Raw genomic sequence first — 18036 nt, forward strand, 5'->3', positions numbered from 1 at the left:
ATCTTTACTTACGTGATTTATTTTATTAATTTTCTTTTAAAATTTAAATTTTAAATTTTGAATTTTATAATTTTCAATATATCAATAATATGTGAAAAAGTAAATTTTTTGTAAATTTTTTTTAAATACATTTAGCATTTTCCATTTAATAATTATGCAAATGGATGGAGTAGTTTCAGTACAAAATATGGAAAGCTTGACAACAAAATTATGATTCATAAAGAAAGAAACAAGTTACTTATTTAACAGTTCAAGAGCAAGATCTTCTAAAATTTCACGTAGTACTCAATCCTGCAAAGTTGCTCAAATCAAATTCATTTTTTGTCAGCTCAATATTTATCGTTTATAATAACAACAAATTCAAACATGTTAATAATATTCGTGGGAAGAAAACTATGAAAAGTTACATAAATTTTATTAAAAAATAAATAATAATAATTTTTTTTTTAAAAAAAAAGTCCAAATCATTGGGCCAGGGAAAGAGAGAGAGAGAGAGAGTGATATATAAATGTAGAGAATAGGCGGGTACTGAAAGAGTGGCCTTCTCATTTCTTGATTTCTTCCTTCGTTTCTTGCTTTCTTCATGTTTCCCTCCCACCTAGAAGCGTGACTGCATGTGCTCTCGCAGGAAAATAAGAAGAGAAAACAGTTAGGCAAGGAAAAACATATAGCAAAGAGTTCTCAGAAGTATTACAATATAATACATACCATTACCATCTTCCCTTGTTTTTTGCTTTGCATACTGTCTGGCTACATGGCTCGGACTCAATTCCTGAATCAGAGAGGGTTGGCAATAACAACAGCCGCGGTAGCATGGTTTTTGTTTGGGAGCCTAGTCATGATGAGCAACGTCAGCTGTGCAGAGCGGGTCTTGAAAGATATAGAACCAGAAAGTTCTGTACTTGAGAGAGAAGAAAGACGGGGGGTTTTACTCAGAATGTTTCATTTCTTCTTGCAGGGTGGGAAATCTTCCTATGAGCATGTTTGGCCGGTGAGTTTTCAACTATCTTGAAGTCATTCTAACACTTTCTGGCTCGTGGGTGGACTAAATTTATGTACTTGCAACTCGGTTTGGAAAACACATCCTCGACATGTTTGACATATATAACGTGATTTAATTTGTAAAAAAAAAAAATCTAATTTTATGCTTCTTTTATAAATCAAATTATGTCATGTGTGTGGAGATTGTCTCCAGACCGACTTACAAAATTATGTCATGTATATGGATTTCTTATCTGGTGCTCTGTAATGCTTTGTTTATGTGTTTCCTTCGACTAAGATTTAAAGTATTTTTTGTTTTGACTCATGATTCATTGGTTGGGCAGGAGATGGAATTCGGTTGGAAAATTGTAGTTGGATCAATAATTGGATTCTTTGGCGCAGCATTGGGTAGCGTTGGAGGGGTTGGAGGTGGTGGAATTTTCGTCCCAATGCTCACCTTAATCATTGGTTTCGACCCCAAGTCTTCCACTGCCATCTCCAAGTGTCAGTATTGATTTTTGCAGACATCCATGCCTTCCTGGCATTCATGTTTCATATACACATACGCATGCATTCTTCAAAAGCTAGGTCTAGTTTAATCAATAACTTACTACAACCAGACATTATTAAGATTAGTGATTTTCGTGGGCGCAGGTATGATCATGGGTGCCGCGGGATCAACGGTATACTATAATCTGAGACTCAGACACCCAACACTGGACATTCCCCTAATAGATTATGACCTGGCGTTGCTCTTTCAGCCCATGCTAATGCTAGGAATTAGCATTGGGGTTGCCTTCAATGTCATGTTTGCTGATTGGATGGTCACAGTTCTGCTTATCATTCTATTCATTGGTAGTATCAATACTAATAGATATCTGTTTCAATAATAGAGTCAATATAGGAGTTTTGTAGTCTATCTTCTAATTTCCTGTATACTGATCATTGTGATGACTACTCAATTGAATTCTTTTTTTTTTTTTTTTTTTGTACAGAATGCTTTTGATATCAAAACTATTATGTCCAAATTCTATTCTTTCTTTTTTTTTTTTTGGGCGAGTGAAAGAGAAGAATTAATAGAATTACACTGGAATTATTGCTTCCAGGCACATCAACAAAAGCATTATTCAAAGGCATTGAGACATGGAAGAAAGAGACTATAATGAAGAAGGTACGATTTTCCACTAACCAAATCTTAAGCGTGAAATTGATATCCGTATTGTCGACTTACTAATGAAGAGTTGCAAATGCTACTCAACTTTCAGGAATCGGCTAAGCTGTTGGAATCAGAGACAAAACCTGGTGGTGAGTACTGGTGGTTCTCTCCAAGTCAAATTTTCATAGAAAAATCCAAAATTTTGGTAAATAGATCATGATTAAGTACTATAAACAAAAGGGACACTGAGATATAACTGGCAGGGAAAACTTTGATGGCAATACAATCTTATTCACTAACAAATCATCAAAGTTGCCTCCCATCAGTTTTAATTTACTATTGCTTTCTGCTTTTAGTATATATGACTGGTGTAAATAAGTCTACTCACACCAAAGGCTGCAGTATGACCTTCCCAAGGGGAAAAAGCTTGCTAATAGACAGAATCTATATCTAATTTTGCAGAACTGGTTTGGGATTGTAATCAACTATTGCAATATAATTCAGAGTCATTTTATCGGGCATCTGACTAAAGTTAAGTGGGTAAGGGAATCTATAAAGAAGTTTCAATATATAAAAACTCAAGACAAAAGCTTTTGAATTTTAAAAACTTATGGTTAAAATTTAAGTAGAATCGGCAAAAGATTAGTTCTACAAATTTTCTATTGAATTTCCTACTTATAATAGGGCTGGCCTCATAGGATATTATCTTAAAAATGATGAACATTATCTTCACAGCTGCACTTTACAATGTTAGCTGAAGTTAAATCTTTTACAAGCATGAAAGCTAGAATAGAACTGACTCACATCACCTATCAGAAACAGAATGTGATCGAATTCCGGTGTCACTAGTTATCAGGGAATTGAACTACTCTTCAGATATAAATAGCAATTCTTTTAAACTGAAGGTTGAAACCAAGTCTATGTACCTCCTCTGCACATAATACTACTCATTACTTCTCTAAATCACATGAAACCACAAAATATTGAGAGAAACAAACTGATGCCCCCACACCCCCCCCCCCCCCCCAAAAAAAAAAAAAAAAAACCTTCCTAGCAACAACAAAGCAATATCACGAAAGGACGTAAGGGAGAGAAATCTCCTCTAAATATTATTAGTGGCATTGGATTGTGCTAAACTTACGAACTGCAGATGGCTCTGGAGAAGAATACAAAGCACTACCAAGTGGTCCTGCTGATCACCAAGATGAGGAGGTGAGTCCTAGAATGCCTAATTTTCTTTACAGAAATCTTGATTACTTTGTTAGTCTTCTTGTTGTTGCTGTCAGACTGTGACTATCACCATCTCATCCAGGTTTCCCTAGCACGCAACATACGCTGGAAAGAAGTATCCCTGCTTGTGTATGTCTGGGTGGCTTTTCTTATTGTTCAGATTGTTAAGGTAAGTTTTTGGATTCTGAAATCTCATACAAGAAAGTACCCTTTTCAAGTATTTCATCTCTCTGCATTGCTCAATGAATTTAACTGTTACAAATGAGCTTTTTCAGTGTCCTAATTAAATAAATGTATCTAGAGATAGAGGTCCTTGGCTTTATAGTGCTAGGAGCCCTGTCATATGCCATTTCAGTTTTTTGACAGTCACTACTCGCCATGAAGTTTGCCTTATGTTACTATGCATCTTTATGCAGACATATACGGTGACCTGCTCCATCAATTACTGGATTCTGAACTCCTTGCAGGTAAAATAATCAAATTTCTTTCAGGCTGCTTCGAAAGCATGTTAAGATGAACAGTGAAGCACACTGCAAGATAATTATGTTTCCTAGTTTATTATGTAAGCTTCAAAATAAAAGTCTATAAATAATGTAAAGGCTATGTATAGTCCTAGGAAAAAAGATTTGCTTTTAGAGTTACCCACCACAAATCACTCTTTACAAGGATAGGAGAATCATTGCCCAAGTACCTCCTAGCAAATTGCTCCACTACTGTAGAAAAAAGATGGTTTTCTTTTCTGGGGATAAAAAAGAGATGTAATGCTAGATTCCTGAATAACTGATGGCGGCAAATCTTTCTGTATCCATATTTTTCTTTTCAGATTGAACCTGCACTTGATTCAAGTAAGTTTGGGAATCATGTAACTAAGGCATGAAAAAGCAAGCTCTAATTATATGACTATCAGATCTTCCCAGATATATCAGCTCGTCATAATATTTTCTCATTGTATAGGTACCGATTGCGGTCTCAGTGACACTTTTTGAAGCCATAAGCTTATACAGAGGGACAAGGGTGATTGCATCTAAGGGAAAGGAAATCACAAACTGGAAGTTGCATCTGATTTTTTTATACTGTAGCTGTGGTATAGTGGCTGGTATGGTAGGTGGACTGCTCGGGCTAGGAGGTGGCTTTATCTTGGGACCCCTTTTTCTCGAATTGGGAATTCCTCCTCAGGTATCTCGAACATTTTTCATGCATCTTTTACTCCTGATCCTCTTAATTCTTAAAGAAACAATTTGATGTGATCCTTGAACATGGCCAGGTGGTAAAGGATTGAGTGGAGCGTGATTATGGTAGATCTTAGCAATAAAAGCCAAGTACATATAAAATAAAATCAAGGAAAGGTGATGAAAGCCAATAACCATAAGGGGAATCAACCATAGGACAATAGTGATTAAAAGAGTCGGCATTATAATTTTCATGGTGGAAAGTTTCTGGAATCTCAGTCCCCTTCTGTTTGAAAATGTTGAGATAAGTTTACTACTACACATATGAGATGAGATGAAATGAGATGAGATAAAAGTTAAAAGTTGAATAAAATATTGTTAAAATATATTTTTTTAATAGTGTTTTTGTTTTGGAATTTGAAAAAGTTGAATTGCTTATTGTATTTTGTGTGGGAGTTTGAGAAAGTTGTAATGATTAGATAAGATGAGATGAGATGAGATGGTTTATGAAAACAAACCAGATTCAATGCTAATCAAGAGGGAGCAAAAAAGATACTTAAAAAGGATGTAAAACAGATCAGTCGAGTACCATGTCAGGGGCAGGTATTTAAAATTACTTAACCAACCAAGTAACATGAAACCATATTACATAACATCTAAAGGTTAGATATCTCAACTTCAAGTCATCAGGGGAAAAACACATGCACGCAACATACAGAACTCAGACTCGAACACAAAGGAAAGTTGAACCAGCTTCTAAATTTGCACATTTTGCAGGTAGCAAGCGCAACATCAACCTTTGCAATGGTATTCTCATCCTCCATGTCAGTTGTACAATATTACCTTCTCAATCGTTTCCCCGTTCCATATGGTAAGTAAATGCGAACTCATTTTTACTGCTAGAACAAGTTTTGTTAACAGGAAGGAAACTCATAGTATCTATAGTTATTGTTAATTTAGCATCAGATTTCATTCTACTTCAACTCGGCCTGATATTCAACTTATTCTTTGCTGCAGCTGCTTATTTTGTTCTCGTTGCAACAATAGCTGCCTTTACTGGTCAGCACGTAGTGAGAAAGATAATTAAACTCCTTGGCAGGGCATCAATAATAATCTTCATACTAGCTCTGACAATCTTTGTGAGCGCAATCAGCTTAGGTATGCGGCTATCTAGCTTTCCACCATTGAAAAAAAAAAAAAAATCAACGTAGCAAGACATTACAGCTTCTTATTCTTTTATATGTCCATACTAAGGTGCTATAATTTTTCTACTGCATGTCACAGGTGGGGTGGGCATTGCGAATATGGTTGAGAAGATGGAAAATCAAGAGTATATGGGTTTTGAAAATCTCTGTCACCAGTCTTAAGATGTTGTGTTCCAATATTGTAGTTGAGTTTCTCAACCTCAACAGAGCACCCATATCCACTCTGTTTTGGCTTTTACATGATCACCCATTTTCCCATTTGGTTTCAAGCAAAGACTGTACTGCTATATGTTCAATTCATTATAAACGTCTCTCCCGAAAATTTCACCATCATGTCTCACAATTCTATCTGATTAAAGTTTCTTCTACTGAAAACATTCACACCAAGAATTCCTTAAGCTCATCATTGAGCACAGTAACACGGAATGTCAATTTTTTTCATTTGAAAGATAATTTTTCCCTGCAAGTATTTCAGGTTGTTAGATGTTTCATATTTGAAGCCTCATACCTGCAACCTAAGCACACATACACCCACACATTCATACAAAGCAATCAGCTTTCTGAGAGATAGGCAGCTGAAAGAAAGCAGGAACTAGAAGTAAAGTCCTTCCTACAAATAATAATCAATGGCTCGTTTTAGCCGATTCTCTTTAAAAAAAAAAGTTGCATAACATTTTAAGATAAAATATAAATACAATATCATCCGTACTCTTAGACTACCTAATAAATTTCTCTTAATGTGAAACATAACTTCTCTGATTCAAAAAGATCTTTACGACGCCATAAATTTTTTTAAGGTCTTGAAGATGGGAAAGAGATCTTCAGTGAGAAATACTATTTATCATCTCCACATCATATATCAACATGTAATTTAACATTTTTGTCATTCTATTTAAACAAACATATTGACGTACAAAATGATAAATCACATGTTGATGTATGATGTGTGGTGTGAGGGATGATAAGTAAAAATTTTCAATTCAAAATATCTTAAACGTCGTCAAGGCAAATTCTCATCTTACATAAAGATCTCCATTCAATCATTTGTATATTTTTAACTTAACTATTGTAAAACAATAGGAGGGATCTAGTTTGGGGGTCTTACAATTTTTGTATGCGCAGCCCAAAACAGTTGTAAGATGAAATTTAAAGTGCGATGAATTCAGGTTTTTCCCTATTAAAAATTGAACTATTTCCTGTGTACTGAAACTGTGAATGATGGATGGCATTGTAAAATGATGAATTATGGCCATATTAACTAACAATAGTATTATTCAGTTATGCCTACGAGTCAAGGCAAGGTGAACAAAACATGATACAAAAATAAAAGCTTTTATTCCGTTGCCGGGAATCGAACCCGGGTCTCCTGGGTGAAAGCCAGATATCCTAACCGCTGGACGACAACGGATTTGTTTTGTGTTGCAAAGACATTTTTAATATATCATAAGCACTACTTTTCTGCCCAACTCCGCCTGCTGAACCTCAGGTAGTGGGTGGGCTGAATCTCAGCTGAATATTTTGAGAGTGGGGTACTCATCCTACATCATACTCAAAGAATATTTGATGATTTTTATTTTGTTGATGCCAAATCAACAACATCACTCTTAAGGGTTATCATGAAAAATAATTAAATAGAAAAACTATTTTCGTTGAGTTCAAAAAGTAATTACTTGAATTCTGAAAAAAAAGAAATATATACCCAGAAGTGAGAAATTATGATATATATATATATATATATATATATATATATATATATATATATTAGCATGCCAACTTGGTATATTACTCTAAGGTCGGATTTGGATATAGAAATGATTTCATCTCATCTCATTATTATAACTTTTTTAAATTTTCACACAAAATATAATAAACAATTCAACTTTTTCAAATTCTAAAATAATAATAATATTAAAAAATAGTATTCTAATAATATTTTATACAGTTTTTAACTTTCATCTAAATCCATCTCATATCATCTCGTTATCCAAACGGGACTTATTCTCTCCTAAAATGTCTTAAAAATCTTGGTGTCTACTCAAGAAACATGCTGAGCAAAATCTAATTTTTTCGACTGTAAAGGATAATCCTGATCATGCTAAAGATAAAATCAAAGATGACCACATAACTTAGGGCTAGTTTTGTTACATAAATCAAACTATCTCATCTCATATAATTATTACAATTTTTTTAAACTTCCAAACAAAATTTAATAAAAAATTCAATCATTTCAAATTTCAAAATAAAAATTATATTAACAAATTATATTATAATAATATCTTATTCAATTTTCAACAAAATATTTCATCTTATCTAAACTGTAATCAAACAAGGCCTTAGAGTTTGTCAATAACTCAGTTAGTAGATAAATAATGTATTTGAGTAGTCTACAATACAAGTGTTTGATGTAAACTCTATGACTTATCTAATGCTGTAATGCATGCTTCTCTATATAATTGGCATAACCTCTACAAAATCAGTGAATTACATCATCATTATCTTGTTATTGTGTTAACTTTATCATCAACGAACATTCCAACGTTTTATGGTAGCTTTTGGTCTCATCAATGATGTGCATTAACCACACGATTGACGTTTTGTCACCAATACATGAATGACACGAAATCTAGTGATATTATTAGCGCATATTGTATCTTAAACGGTTGTCGGCCTATTGTTTGGATGTTACATTTTAAAATACTTTTAATCTCAAATAAGTTAAAAGTATATTTTTTCTCAAACATGTTTTCCCGAATAATATAGAACGTAATTCAAATTTTAAAAAGCTTGATAATAGATAAAAATACCTATACAATTTTAAGATAATTACAATTTTTAAACTTTAAAAAATATAATCATAATATTTAAAAATTCAAATAATCGTCATTTATAACTCAGAAAGCATTTTTTAAATTTATTTCCAAACAAACGTAACATATAGTTTAAACATATGGTTATCAAGCAGTAAATAACTTTTTAATAGTATAACTTAAATATTAAGTTATAAGTTATAAGCCCTAAAACTATAAGTTATATTTTTTACCGTAATTCCAAACATGCACTTAGTATATATTTAGGGCATATAACTTATAGCTTAAGTAATAAGCTTTACTATTAAAAATCTATTTACTGTTTTGGTAATCATGTTTAAATCACTTTCAAACATATTACGTTTGTTTGAAAACAAATTAAAAGAGTGCTTTCTGAGGTAGAAATAATGATCATTTAATTTTTTAACTATTATGACTATATCCTTAAAAGTTTGAAAATTGTATAGATATTTTTACCAATTAACAAAATTTAAACTACATTTCAAATTATCCCAAAAACTATATTTGAGAAAAAGCATCAAAATCCAACATACCTTTGAGATTAAAAAATAATTTAATATATAACACTTAAATAACTTACTTTTTTTTTATTAAAAAAATTTTAAAATTATTTAATCACCTTTTAAAACTCCTAACAAAACCCCCAAACATATGCGTAGTTTCTAATCTAATAGTTCAAAGCAAACACGAATCTCTTTTGCTGTTTTTCGAAGACCCCACAAATACGTCTTAAGAATGAGTCCTACAAGGGAGTAGCAACGTAACATCTTATTTGGCAATCGAGCTGGGGAAGAACAGCAGAACGGAAAGAAACGAATTTTACTGTGTTCTCGGTCTTCTTCGCTCTTCGGTCTTCACCTGAGTATTTCTCGAACCGTGATTTCCTTCCTGTAATTGTGTTTTGCTTCGAAAACAAGCTCGGTTGTGTTTAGCTCATCAGAAACAGTAATTCCGTCTCGGGAATAGTGCTGTTCGTCTCTGAAATTTCGTGAATTTTGCGGTCCGATTGAAGGTCGGAGAAGAATATCTCCGATCCGAGCAATGATAACCCGGTCCAAGCTCGTTGAGCAACTCAGAGACCACCAGATCCGTTCCCAACGCAAGTGTCCGGCTCTTACTGTCTTCTCCCCCAAACCCCATTTCACTTCCTGGTACCCCCTTTAAACCCTTTCATTTGGGAAACCATATTCTATTTAATTTTCTGAAAAATAAATTATAATAGAGCTTTTCAATGGAAATATCTCCTTTTTAAAAAGTATAAAATAAAAAAGTTCTTATATTCGTTGTACCGACGCCTCGTAAAATATTATTATGTTTTGTTTGCTCCAAATTAATTTTTTTCGTGAATGAATTATCGCTTTTAAGCACGCGAACCTTGATATTCTGTAAATTGCTTTCAGTTATCGTTAATTTCGAATGCGCTTGATAGTCGGTATTCATTTTTGGATTGATAAGTTATTGCTGTTAGGAATTGTTTTATGCTTTGGCGTTGGTGCATTGACATAGAGCACTCAAATGGTGAATTTTGTTTTTGTTCCTTACTGGTGGTGACAAATATCATTGTTTATTGCTTAAATTTATATTCTTTGAAACATTATCCTAGAATAGGGTATAGTCCAGTGCCCCCAATAAAAGAAACCTAGCTTCATCCCTGGTTACTGAAATAGAGTTTAACCATTTCCATTGTTTCTTACCTTACGAATTTTGATGACTGTTAATGTGGCCATTGCGATTTTGGTTTTTCAAGGCCATATGTCACCCATTAGGTGATTCTGCAAGTTTTTTCTAACCTCAATCTTTTAGATCCATTACCACATCAGTAGTGGTTACTTGTACGTGGAATGATGATTGATTCCCTCATGAAACTAAACAATTGATTTCCCTACTTATAAAATTTAAGTCAGTATAATTCTAATTGGTCTGGAAGAGATAAGGGTAAATGAAGCATTACACTTTGAATGGATGATGAATTTTCAATTTTGAATGCATTTTTTTGTAACAACCCAAGGAAAGGCCAAGATGCATCTAGTTTTATACTCCAAAAGTACGAGTCAATGTTACAATTGGAGCCCGCAAGACCTTTTCTTTCCCAAGCAATGTGGGATCCCATTCACCACTTTCCCATACGCAATCACACATACAGGGTATTAAAATCAATATTGTCCCTGTAATAAGTTTATTGAGCTTAAATACCATGAATCTTTTTGTCTCAACTTTATAGACACACTGATTCAGTATTTTAGATAAACCTCTCACTGAAACAATAGTTTATGGAGGAAAACAGTTTGTAGTCTAATTTCTTGTCCAGATCTTTTGATTCTGGAAAAATAAGATTTAGTAAATAGTTAAAGAATAAATTACCATTCAAATGCATTTGGATAGGGTGCTTGTGATCGGAGAAGAGTAGAAGATAGTCATAGTTCACTTTCTTTGAGTTCCAGCAGTTTCTTCTGCTAGAATAGTAAGTTGACGGTAGTTTGCATAAATGAGTCTGGTTGAGCTTGAGTTTTATATAGCTCAGGTACAAACTCGAAGTTAGTGTTTAGATAGTCGGAGGTTGTCCCTTTTTTCTAGAAACTCTTGGAATTGGGTTTGGTGGAGCCAAGAAGCTTTGAAGTGAAAATTATTGAGATTAGTTTGAGGTGGAAAAAAAAAAAGCACACAGACACAAGGCAGTAAAATATGATCAATCATTGCATGGGAATGTTGATGGAATGCATTTGATTCTAAGGGCTCATTCATTCTATCAATAATGACTGCATACTTGGGTTGTGAGGAGCTTGCTCTTGTTTCAAAATTTTGGCTTTTATTGATAATTATCGAACTCTTTGGCGACTAATATTGGATCTTATGTGTTCACAGTTGGCACTTGCTTGCACTGCTAGAAGTATTATGTAACACCCGTCCTTGTGGTGAGACTTTAGGAAATAGTTTTTGAAAATGAGACGGGAATTACTAACCCTTTTACAACTTTTTCCTTTCCTTCCCAGGATATAAAAGATTATATGTTTTAAATTAAAACATACTCTATAAATCTAATAGAGAGTTTTGCAGCGGAAACCATTAAGTTAAATTAAAAGGTCTTTTACAAAAATATGACTTTCATACATTACATAAAACTTGCCTAGGCTTTTGTCACATTTCCCTTGGGCCATGTCTGTCTTGACGCTTCTTCCTCATTTTGTCTCTGAGAAGGGGAGAGACATACATAAAAACTAAAGTGAGTTGAATACTTAGTGAGTATTATTTTATACTGTAAAAATATACTAACATAGGTTTCATGCATTCATCATTCATCAACATACTTTACGTAAAACATTCATTTCCTTTGAAAACATTACAAGGTAGGTTTTTTCTTTTTTTAAAAGGGTTTTCATTTCTCATAAAATATTTCTCATACCTCATACATTCATTTATAAAGAAACTAAAACATTCATATATGCAGTTATTCTTATCACTTTTACTATGGTCAGTACACGCTGTTACGCCTCGTGTGTTGGGATTAGTAGTCTTTTGGACCCGGATTCCGCCTGTGGCCACAGGTTGGGAATCCCTTTTAGTCAGGGGCAGCACTGGGTGCACTACCAGTACTACTTACTCGGCATTGCAATCTGCCCAGTGCTTTGGTACCATCATTCATTCATTCAGTCATGGCCCTTACTTATTTTCATACATTAAAACATTCAATCATTTCATTTCCTTTCCTTTCCTTTCCTTTCATTCATTTCATAGCATCATTTAAAACTCATTTCATAGCCTCATTTAAACATCATTTCAAAGCATCAAGCAAACTTGAACATTTCATTTCATGAAAATAATGACAATAGCTACTACGTATAACATCCATTCACATGCTTACAACTATTACTCTTTGGTGCATAAATAGGGGTTGCCAAAGAAGGTCGTTACATACATATACCTTTAAACACTTATATTTAGCTTATTTTCATAAAATGTCATTTCATCTCATAAAGCATCATATAGAGAAACGTTTCATTTTCATTTCATATCATTTGGAAAACTCTATAAGAATATGAACATAATACTTACTTAGACTCAATGTCATATTCATTTCATGCAGTCCATTCATGTGTGTGTCAGATGGCAACCTACATGCATACATAACCTGAACGTCATTTCCTTTTCGAGTGCATAAGTAACTAAACTTAGAAAATACATAAACTTCTTTTCACTAGGACTTCCTTCACTTAGACACTCTCATCCAATTCCATCTTCTATGCTTTCCTTTATCACGTTTCCTAAATTCTCAACCCATAGTTTGGGATCCACTTGAGATCACTTTTCCAAACACAACATTCTACTCCATGTTCTTGTCCTTTAAAGTGAACTTCCATGATTCACTTTAAAGTTAAGACACACTATCATCTTCATCACACTCTTCCTACCAAACCATCCACTTCGATGCATAACTCGGACCAACCAAGTTATACAACCTAACCTTAGCCAACACTTCATCATAAATTAAACCATGCATAATACACAACTTTAAGCCAACCTGGAGGCTTAAACATTGTGTATTCATGCTTAGGACAAACTATCCATTACATATGGTAAATCTGTCCGATACATGTGTCCAACCAATTTACACATATACCTCACCCGTTTTATCATCTAAAATCAACATATAATCCACTGGACATCCGTTTGTGTAAACAAGTTTCATCCACCGGCACTAACGTCCAATTCAAACCCAACCAACATGACACTTCATACAATCCGCCCAACTAAGCTTATCTCGACACTTCACTCGATCTACATGACATACAACCACATCATGGTTACGCCACATCCAATCACTTCACACAGCACTTCAAACTACATGGCTCATCCCAACACACTTCTAGTGGCATCCTGCCATTCCACAACTACACAATCCCGTCACTTCACAATACACTACCATATCACGAACTACATCACACGGCACAACACCCCGTTACTTCACACTACTTATAGCCACAACACTACAGAATAATGCCCAACACTTCAACTATACAGCCACATCACAACCTCACATCACAAACAACTTCGTTCACCGATCGCAACGCAGAACACATTTCACAACACCAATCAAACTTCACAATAAAATAAATATCGAGGGAAAGGAATAAGAATTATACCATGCGTCAAGGCTGACTCGTTGCGTCGCTTGCTGCTCGGCATGGTCTCATGGCGTCAAAAGCCGCTGGTTTGGGCAATGACTGCCCCTTGGTGGTCACTGTCGTGACCTAAAACAGGGGCTATTTTGGAGGAACTGGACGTAGGGTTTGGTGTTTTGTTTTCGGTGTAGGGGCACTGAGGGGCTACAGTGGAGGTTGGCCATGGCCGAGGAGATCGGGAAGGGAGGTGGAGAGGGGTGGTCCTTGGTGGCTGGCTGAGATCCCCACACCTTGAGGTGGTGGTTCACAACAGCGCGGGAAGGGCTAGGGCCGCGATTCAAGAGAAATATGGGAGGAGAAGGGAGATTGGGAGGGGCTAGATAGGGTGGTTCCAATGGGGGGAAAAAGCACCGGCATGGGGTGGTTGACTGGTGGTGCTGGGCTAAGCCAGAGTGGAGCTGCGGCAGCGATGGAGAACCTGAGGGAGAAAAGGGCTACGGGGTGAGCTTCAAGAAGGAGTTGCGGAAGATCTGCGGTGGGGCGAGGCCGTGAGGGAGGGGCTTGGTTGGCCAGCGACTGCGCGACGGAGCAAACTCAACGGTGGCGAGAGGAGTAAAGATAGGGAGAGAGACGGTGTGGGCTTCGGAGGGAGGGTCCAGCATGGGGTGACGGTGAAGGGGTGATGTCATTGACGTGCGGCAGCAGCTTGGGCTGGGCTGGTATGGAGACGTGAAGGAGAAGGGGGAGGGCTACGGGGGAGGGGTTGACAGCTGGGAGGAGGGAGGGAGAGAGAGAGAGAGAGAGAGAGAGAGAGAGAGGGAATCTAGGGTTTGGGAGATTTAATCCTAGCCCTACAACCTAGCGTTCCTAATTTAATCTAGGGGTGGAGATTTAAACACTTAAAATGATTAACTAAATAGTAGGGAAATAAAAATAGAAATGCAATGGGATTCAATTTAAAATCCCACTTTGTTTTCTTAGTCCCAAAATAATATTTTTCATCATAAAATAATATAATAAAGTTCATTAATTTTTTTTAAGAGAAATAAAACCATCTAAGTTTTTAACATAAACAAAATAATGAATATTCAATAATATTTTTAAAGAAATAAAATCATTTAAATAGAATGATTTGCTAAAACTATATCATTTTCAGGGCTTCACAATATAAAAAGGCTTACTTGAAAATTAGGTTTGGTCCAATAACACTAAAAATACCCCATGTAAAATAATTTGGAGATTTAAAATATTTCGAAGACTTTAAAACACTAGGCTCCATTTAAAAATCATCTGAAATATTTAAAACACAACTTCGGAATTTAAAACGCAAATGTGAGACTCGTGATCAATGGAGAGAAAAAGGAGCGGTTGGTCACATATTAGTAAGGCTGGCAAAAAATCTGTTGACTGATGTGTTCATAAATTCCATAAAGTAAGCTATGATTTGCGTAACTTCTAATTTTTCATAAGTAACTTGAACCATCTATTATCTCTGCACCAAATATCCTGCGAAAACCCTGGCACCAATAATATTTGATATGTGTTCTCAAGTTCCCACAAGCAAAGCACTCAGAGATTGAATGTTTTAGAGTCTCTGAGTTTTCTTCAACTATGGTAGTGATTGCATGGGGATCAAACTCAGTCAGGATTTGATTAGACGGAACCACTCAGTTTTTTCTTTACTTGAGGGCTTTTGAGTCATGTTCTACCAAATTGGGTAGCAACATTCTTTTGCCAATTCATATGGTCGGGGATATACTTATTATTATTATTATTTTTTTTTTATAGGTTGGTCGGGGATATACTTAACTATCTCCATTTCCCCTTTATCGGATTCATCTTCCGCTCTCTATTATGTTATGAAATTTAGTATCCCCAAGGCTTTCTTAATATCTTACTTTGTTTAATGTTTACCCATTAAAAAGAAAAAAAAAATCTCAAAGGAACCTTTGTTGATTACCTATACTAGTGCCAAAATATCTTTACGTTCTTGTTGCCATTCAATTGTAAAAGGTTTTGTTAACTTCATGCAGGGTTGATGTCACCGTGGCAATCTTTTGGGCTCTAATGTTTAGCATGCTAGTCGTGTCATCCTATTTGTCCCTTTACTTAGGCCACATTCGGATTTCTTTTGTGGTAATCTGCATTGGTATCTTTCTTCCTGTACGCCTAAGAAAATCTAGGCAGTCCCTGGCCAGGAAGAAGGAGAGAAGACTGCTGTTACCATTGTCTATGTGAACATCTGTGGCAGAGAAACTGTGCAGCCGTGTACGCCTCACTGCCCCTTTTGAGATTAGATGCATACACAAAGGCATGAAAATATTCCAAACACCATTTCTTGATCAATGTAAACAGCATAGGTTTTTTAACCTAGAGAAAATGCAACTTCCTATTAATTTTCCCTTCATGGGCTTGTAGATTCAGTTGGGTTTCAGAAATATCTGTACTCAAATATTGTGCAGTTAAAGTGGTTGCATATTTAGAAGTTGAGGACACAGCCTCTAGACACGAGAGGTGATACCAGCTTACAAATGAATAGTTGGCACTTTGAATTTTTTATGCAGAATCCAGTGATACAAATGGCCCGCAAATGTGGGCAGAATTGAATGGCTCTTCTATTTTTTTTTTTTTCCATGCATAATTTTGTTTTCTAAGCATATCAAACTGAATTCTTGATGAATATATATATATATATCCTTGAGCTGTTCATGTTGGTTGTTGTATTTAAGTGTAGGAGTTAGGACAATAACGAGAGCTTACTCTTACACATCGAATCGATCGAGAGGTGTTACCCAAGAAACTAACAGGATCATGATATGAATGCTGTAAAAATTAGATCAACGTGTTACATACGTGCCTCAACGATGGGATCAAATTTTAATTTAGTGCGTCTATATTCCTATACTTTCTCTAATTAGCCTAGAACCATGTTACAATCCCACATCAACTAAGTATGGAATTGGTTGATGGTTTAGACACCCTTCCCTTGTAAGCTAGTTTTCAAGGGTGAGTTCTATCTAGTAGGTTCATAACAAACCATCATGTGTATTATGAGGTCTATGCAAATTAATACTGCTTTTGTATTTTTGTATTTTATTTTATTTTTTTATATTGGGGAACCTTTCCAAGGCAGGGTCCTACTCCTGCGGAGTAAATTTCGATCCCTTACACCGCATCTTTGAAAGTTTCCTTATACAGAACTGGTTAAATCGCTAGTTTTTACTAGGGAATGCGGTTCCAAAGGATTGTATACAAACCATGAGACGTTGAACCTTAAATCTTTAAGGGAGTGATAACCCAAGACCAAGGTCTTCACCATTTGGGCTAACCCTTTGGGGTTATGCTCGGATAGCATATGATCTGGTCTCTAAATGAGAAAACCAGGCTCAAAAAAAAAACAGGAAGAGAGAGAGAGAGAGAGGGGTACTTCCAAATTGGTGCTCATGATTTCAAATTATCTTTGTGCCACACTGCTGTATATTTTTGGTGGTGATTTAGTATGACCGATGCAAAAACTTGCATGATTTGATTGGTTGAATTATTCTCGGTTTATTAGTGCTGTCGTGGTCCCTGGAGGGACAATTTTGTTATGTTCCTCTTGAACACGGCTTCAAGTATCAGTTATCATGAGCAAGAGAAGAATATCCGAATGTAGTGGGTGGCAGTGGCACACAAGTTGGATTGACTCATCTAAGTTAATGAATGAGTATCCGACCCTCGAACAAATGCTGTAGGCCCTGATCTTCTGTTGGACATTGAGATGAGAATTGGGTTAAATCATTGCTGCGTAGACTGACCTCATGTTTCTGTTTTTCTTTGTTCTTGTAATTTAAATTGCATGATTTAGTTTTAGTCTAGCATTTAATAATTATTGGCTTTGCCTTTTTTTTTTTTTTTTTTTGAATTTAAATTTTACATTAAATTCAAAACATATTTTAACGGTTCAAAATCTTCGATTTCAAATTACATTAGAAACTATAAAATAATTCGAAAACATGGCCAAATTCAAATCTAGATTTGCTTAATACAAACACAGCCAGCTTGTACACATTTTCTCATAATTACTATTATTATTATTATATACATAGGTTCTAACCATAGCTTGGGATTAGAAAAAAACAACTTGATTTTGCTTAATATAATATTTCTTTTCGTAGGAAAATTGGTGGGACATTGCAGTGCTGTTATCCAGTGGAATCTTGGTGTCAGGAGGAATTGGGGTCATGTTTTTAATATTTATCACTGCTCTTAAATAATTTTCTCACAAAGATCGAAAGATATTTTTGTAAAATAAAATTACATGCAAGAATTATGTGATCTCTATCACTACTTCCAAATTTTCACTCAAAG

At 35.2% G+C, this 18036-nt stretch overlaps 1 protein-coding gene, 1 long non-coding RNA gene and 1 other non-coding gene across 3 annotated transcripts; 2 read left to right on the top strand and 1 right to left on the bottom strand.

The window, feature by feature from the left end:
* Window positions 1–526: 526 nt before the first annotated feature.
* On the top strand, window positions 527–6071 carry LOC121247192 (sulfite exporter TauE/SafE family protein 3-like). The gene is made up of 12 exons (XM_041145551.1): window positions 527–991; window positions 1326–1485; window positions 1636–1836; window positions 2088–2152; window positions 2247–2286; window positions 3288–3349; window positions 3450–3536; window positions 3784–3834; window positions 4322–4543; window positions 5314–5407; window positions 5554–5694; window positions 5821–6071. The coding sequence occupies exons 1-12, from the start codon at window positions 755–757 to the stop codon at window positions 5901–5903; spliced, it is 1443 nt and encodes a 480-aa protein (XP_041001485.1). The 5' UTR covers window positions 527–754; the 3' UTR covers window positions 5904–6071.
* Window positions 6072–7077: 1006 nt separating this feature from the next.
* Window positions 7078–7149, bottom strand: TRNAE-UUC. The gene has a single exon. It is a non-coding gene; the product is annotated as a tRNA-Glu (tRNA).
* A 2039-nt stretch (window positions 7150–9188) lies between these two features.
* LOC121247685 lies at window positions 9189–16249 on the top strand. The gene is made up of 2 exons (XR_005937275.1): window positions 9189–9720; window positions 15720–16249. It is a non-coding gene; the product is annotated as an uncharacterized LOC121247685 (long non-coding RNA).
* Window positions 16250–18036: the final 1787 nt, after the last annotated feature.

The sequence above is a fragment of the Juglans microcarpa x Juglans regia genome, chromosome 1S, assembly GCF_004785595.1.
Source record: "Juglans microcarpa x Juglans regia isolate MS1-56 chromosome 1S, Jm3101_v1.0, whole genome shotgun sequence".
Lineage (NCBI taxonomy): Eukaryota > Viridiplantae > Streptophyta > Magnoliopsida > Fagales > Juglandaceae > Juglans > Juglans microcarpa x Juglans regia.

What these genes read in the sequence shown, in the direction of transcription:
- LOC121247192 (XM_041145551.1), top strand. Translation starts at nt 755, where the DNA reads ATGGCTCGGACTCAATTCCTGAATCAGAGAGGGTTGGCAATAACAACA. An exon ending in AAGAGACTATAATGAAGAAG is followed by an intron (nt 2,153 to 2,246) that starts GTACGATTTTCC and finishes CTCAACTTTCAG; the next exon opens with GAATCGGCTAAGCTGTTGGA. An exon ending in AATTGGGAATTCCTCCTCAG is followed by an intron (nt 4,544 to 5,313) that starts GTATCTCGAACA and finishes CACATTTTGCAG; the next exon opens with GTAGCAAGCGCAACATCAAC.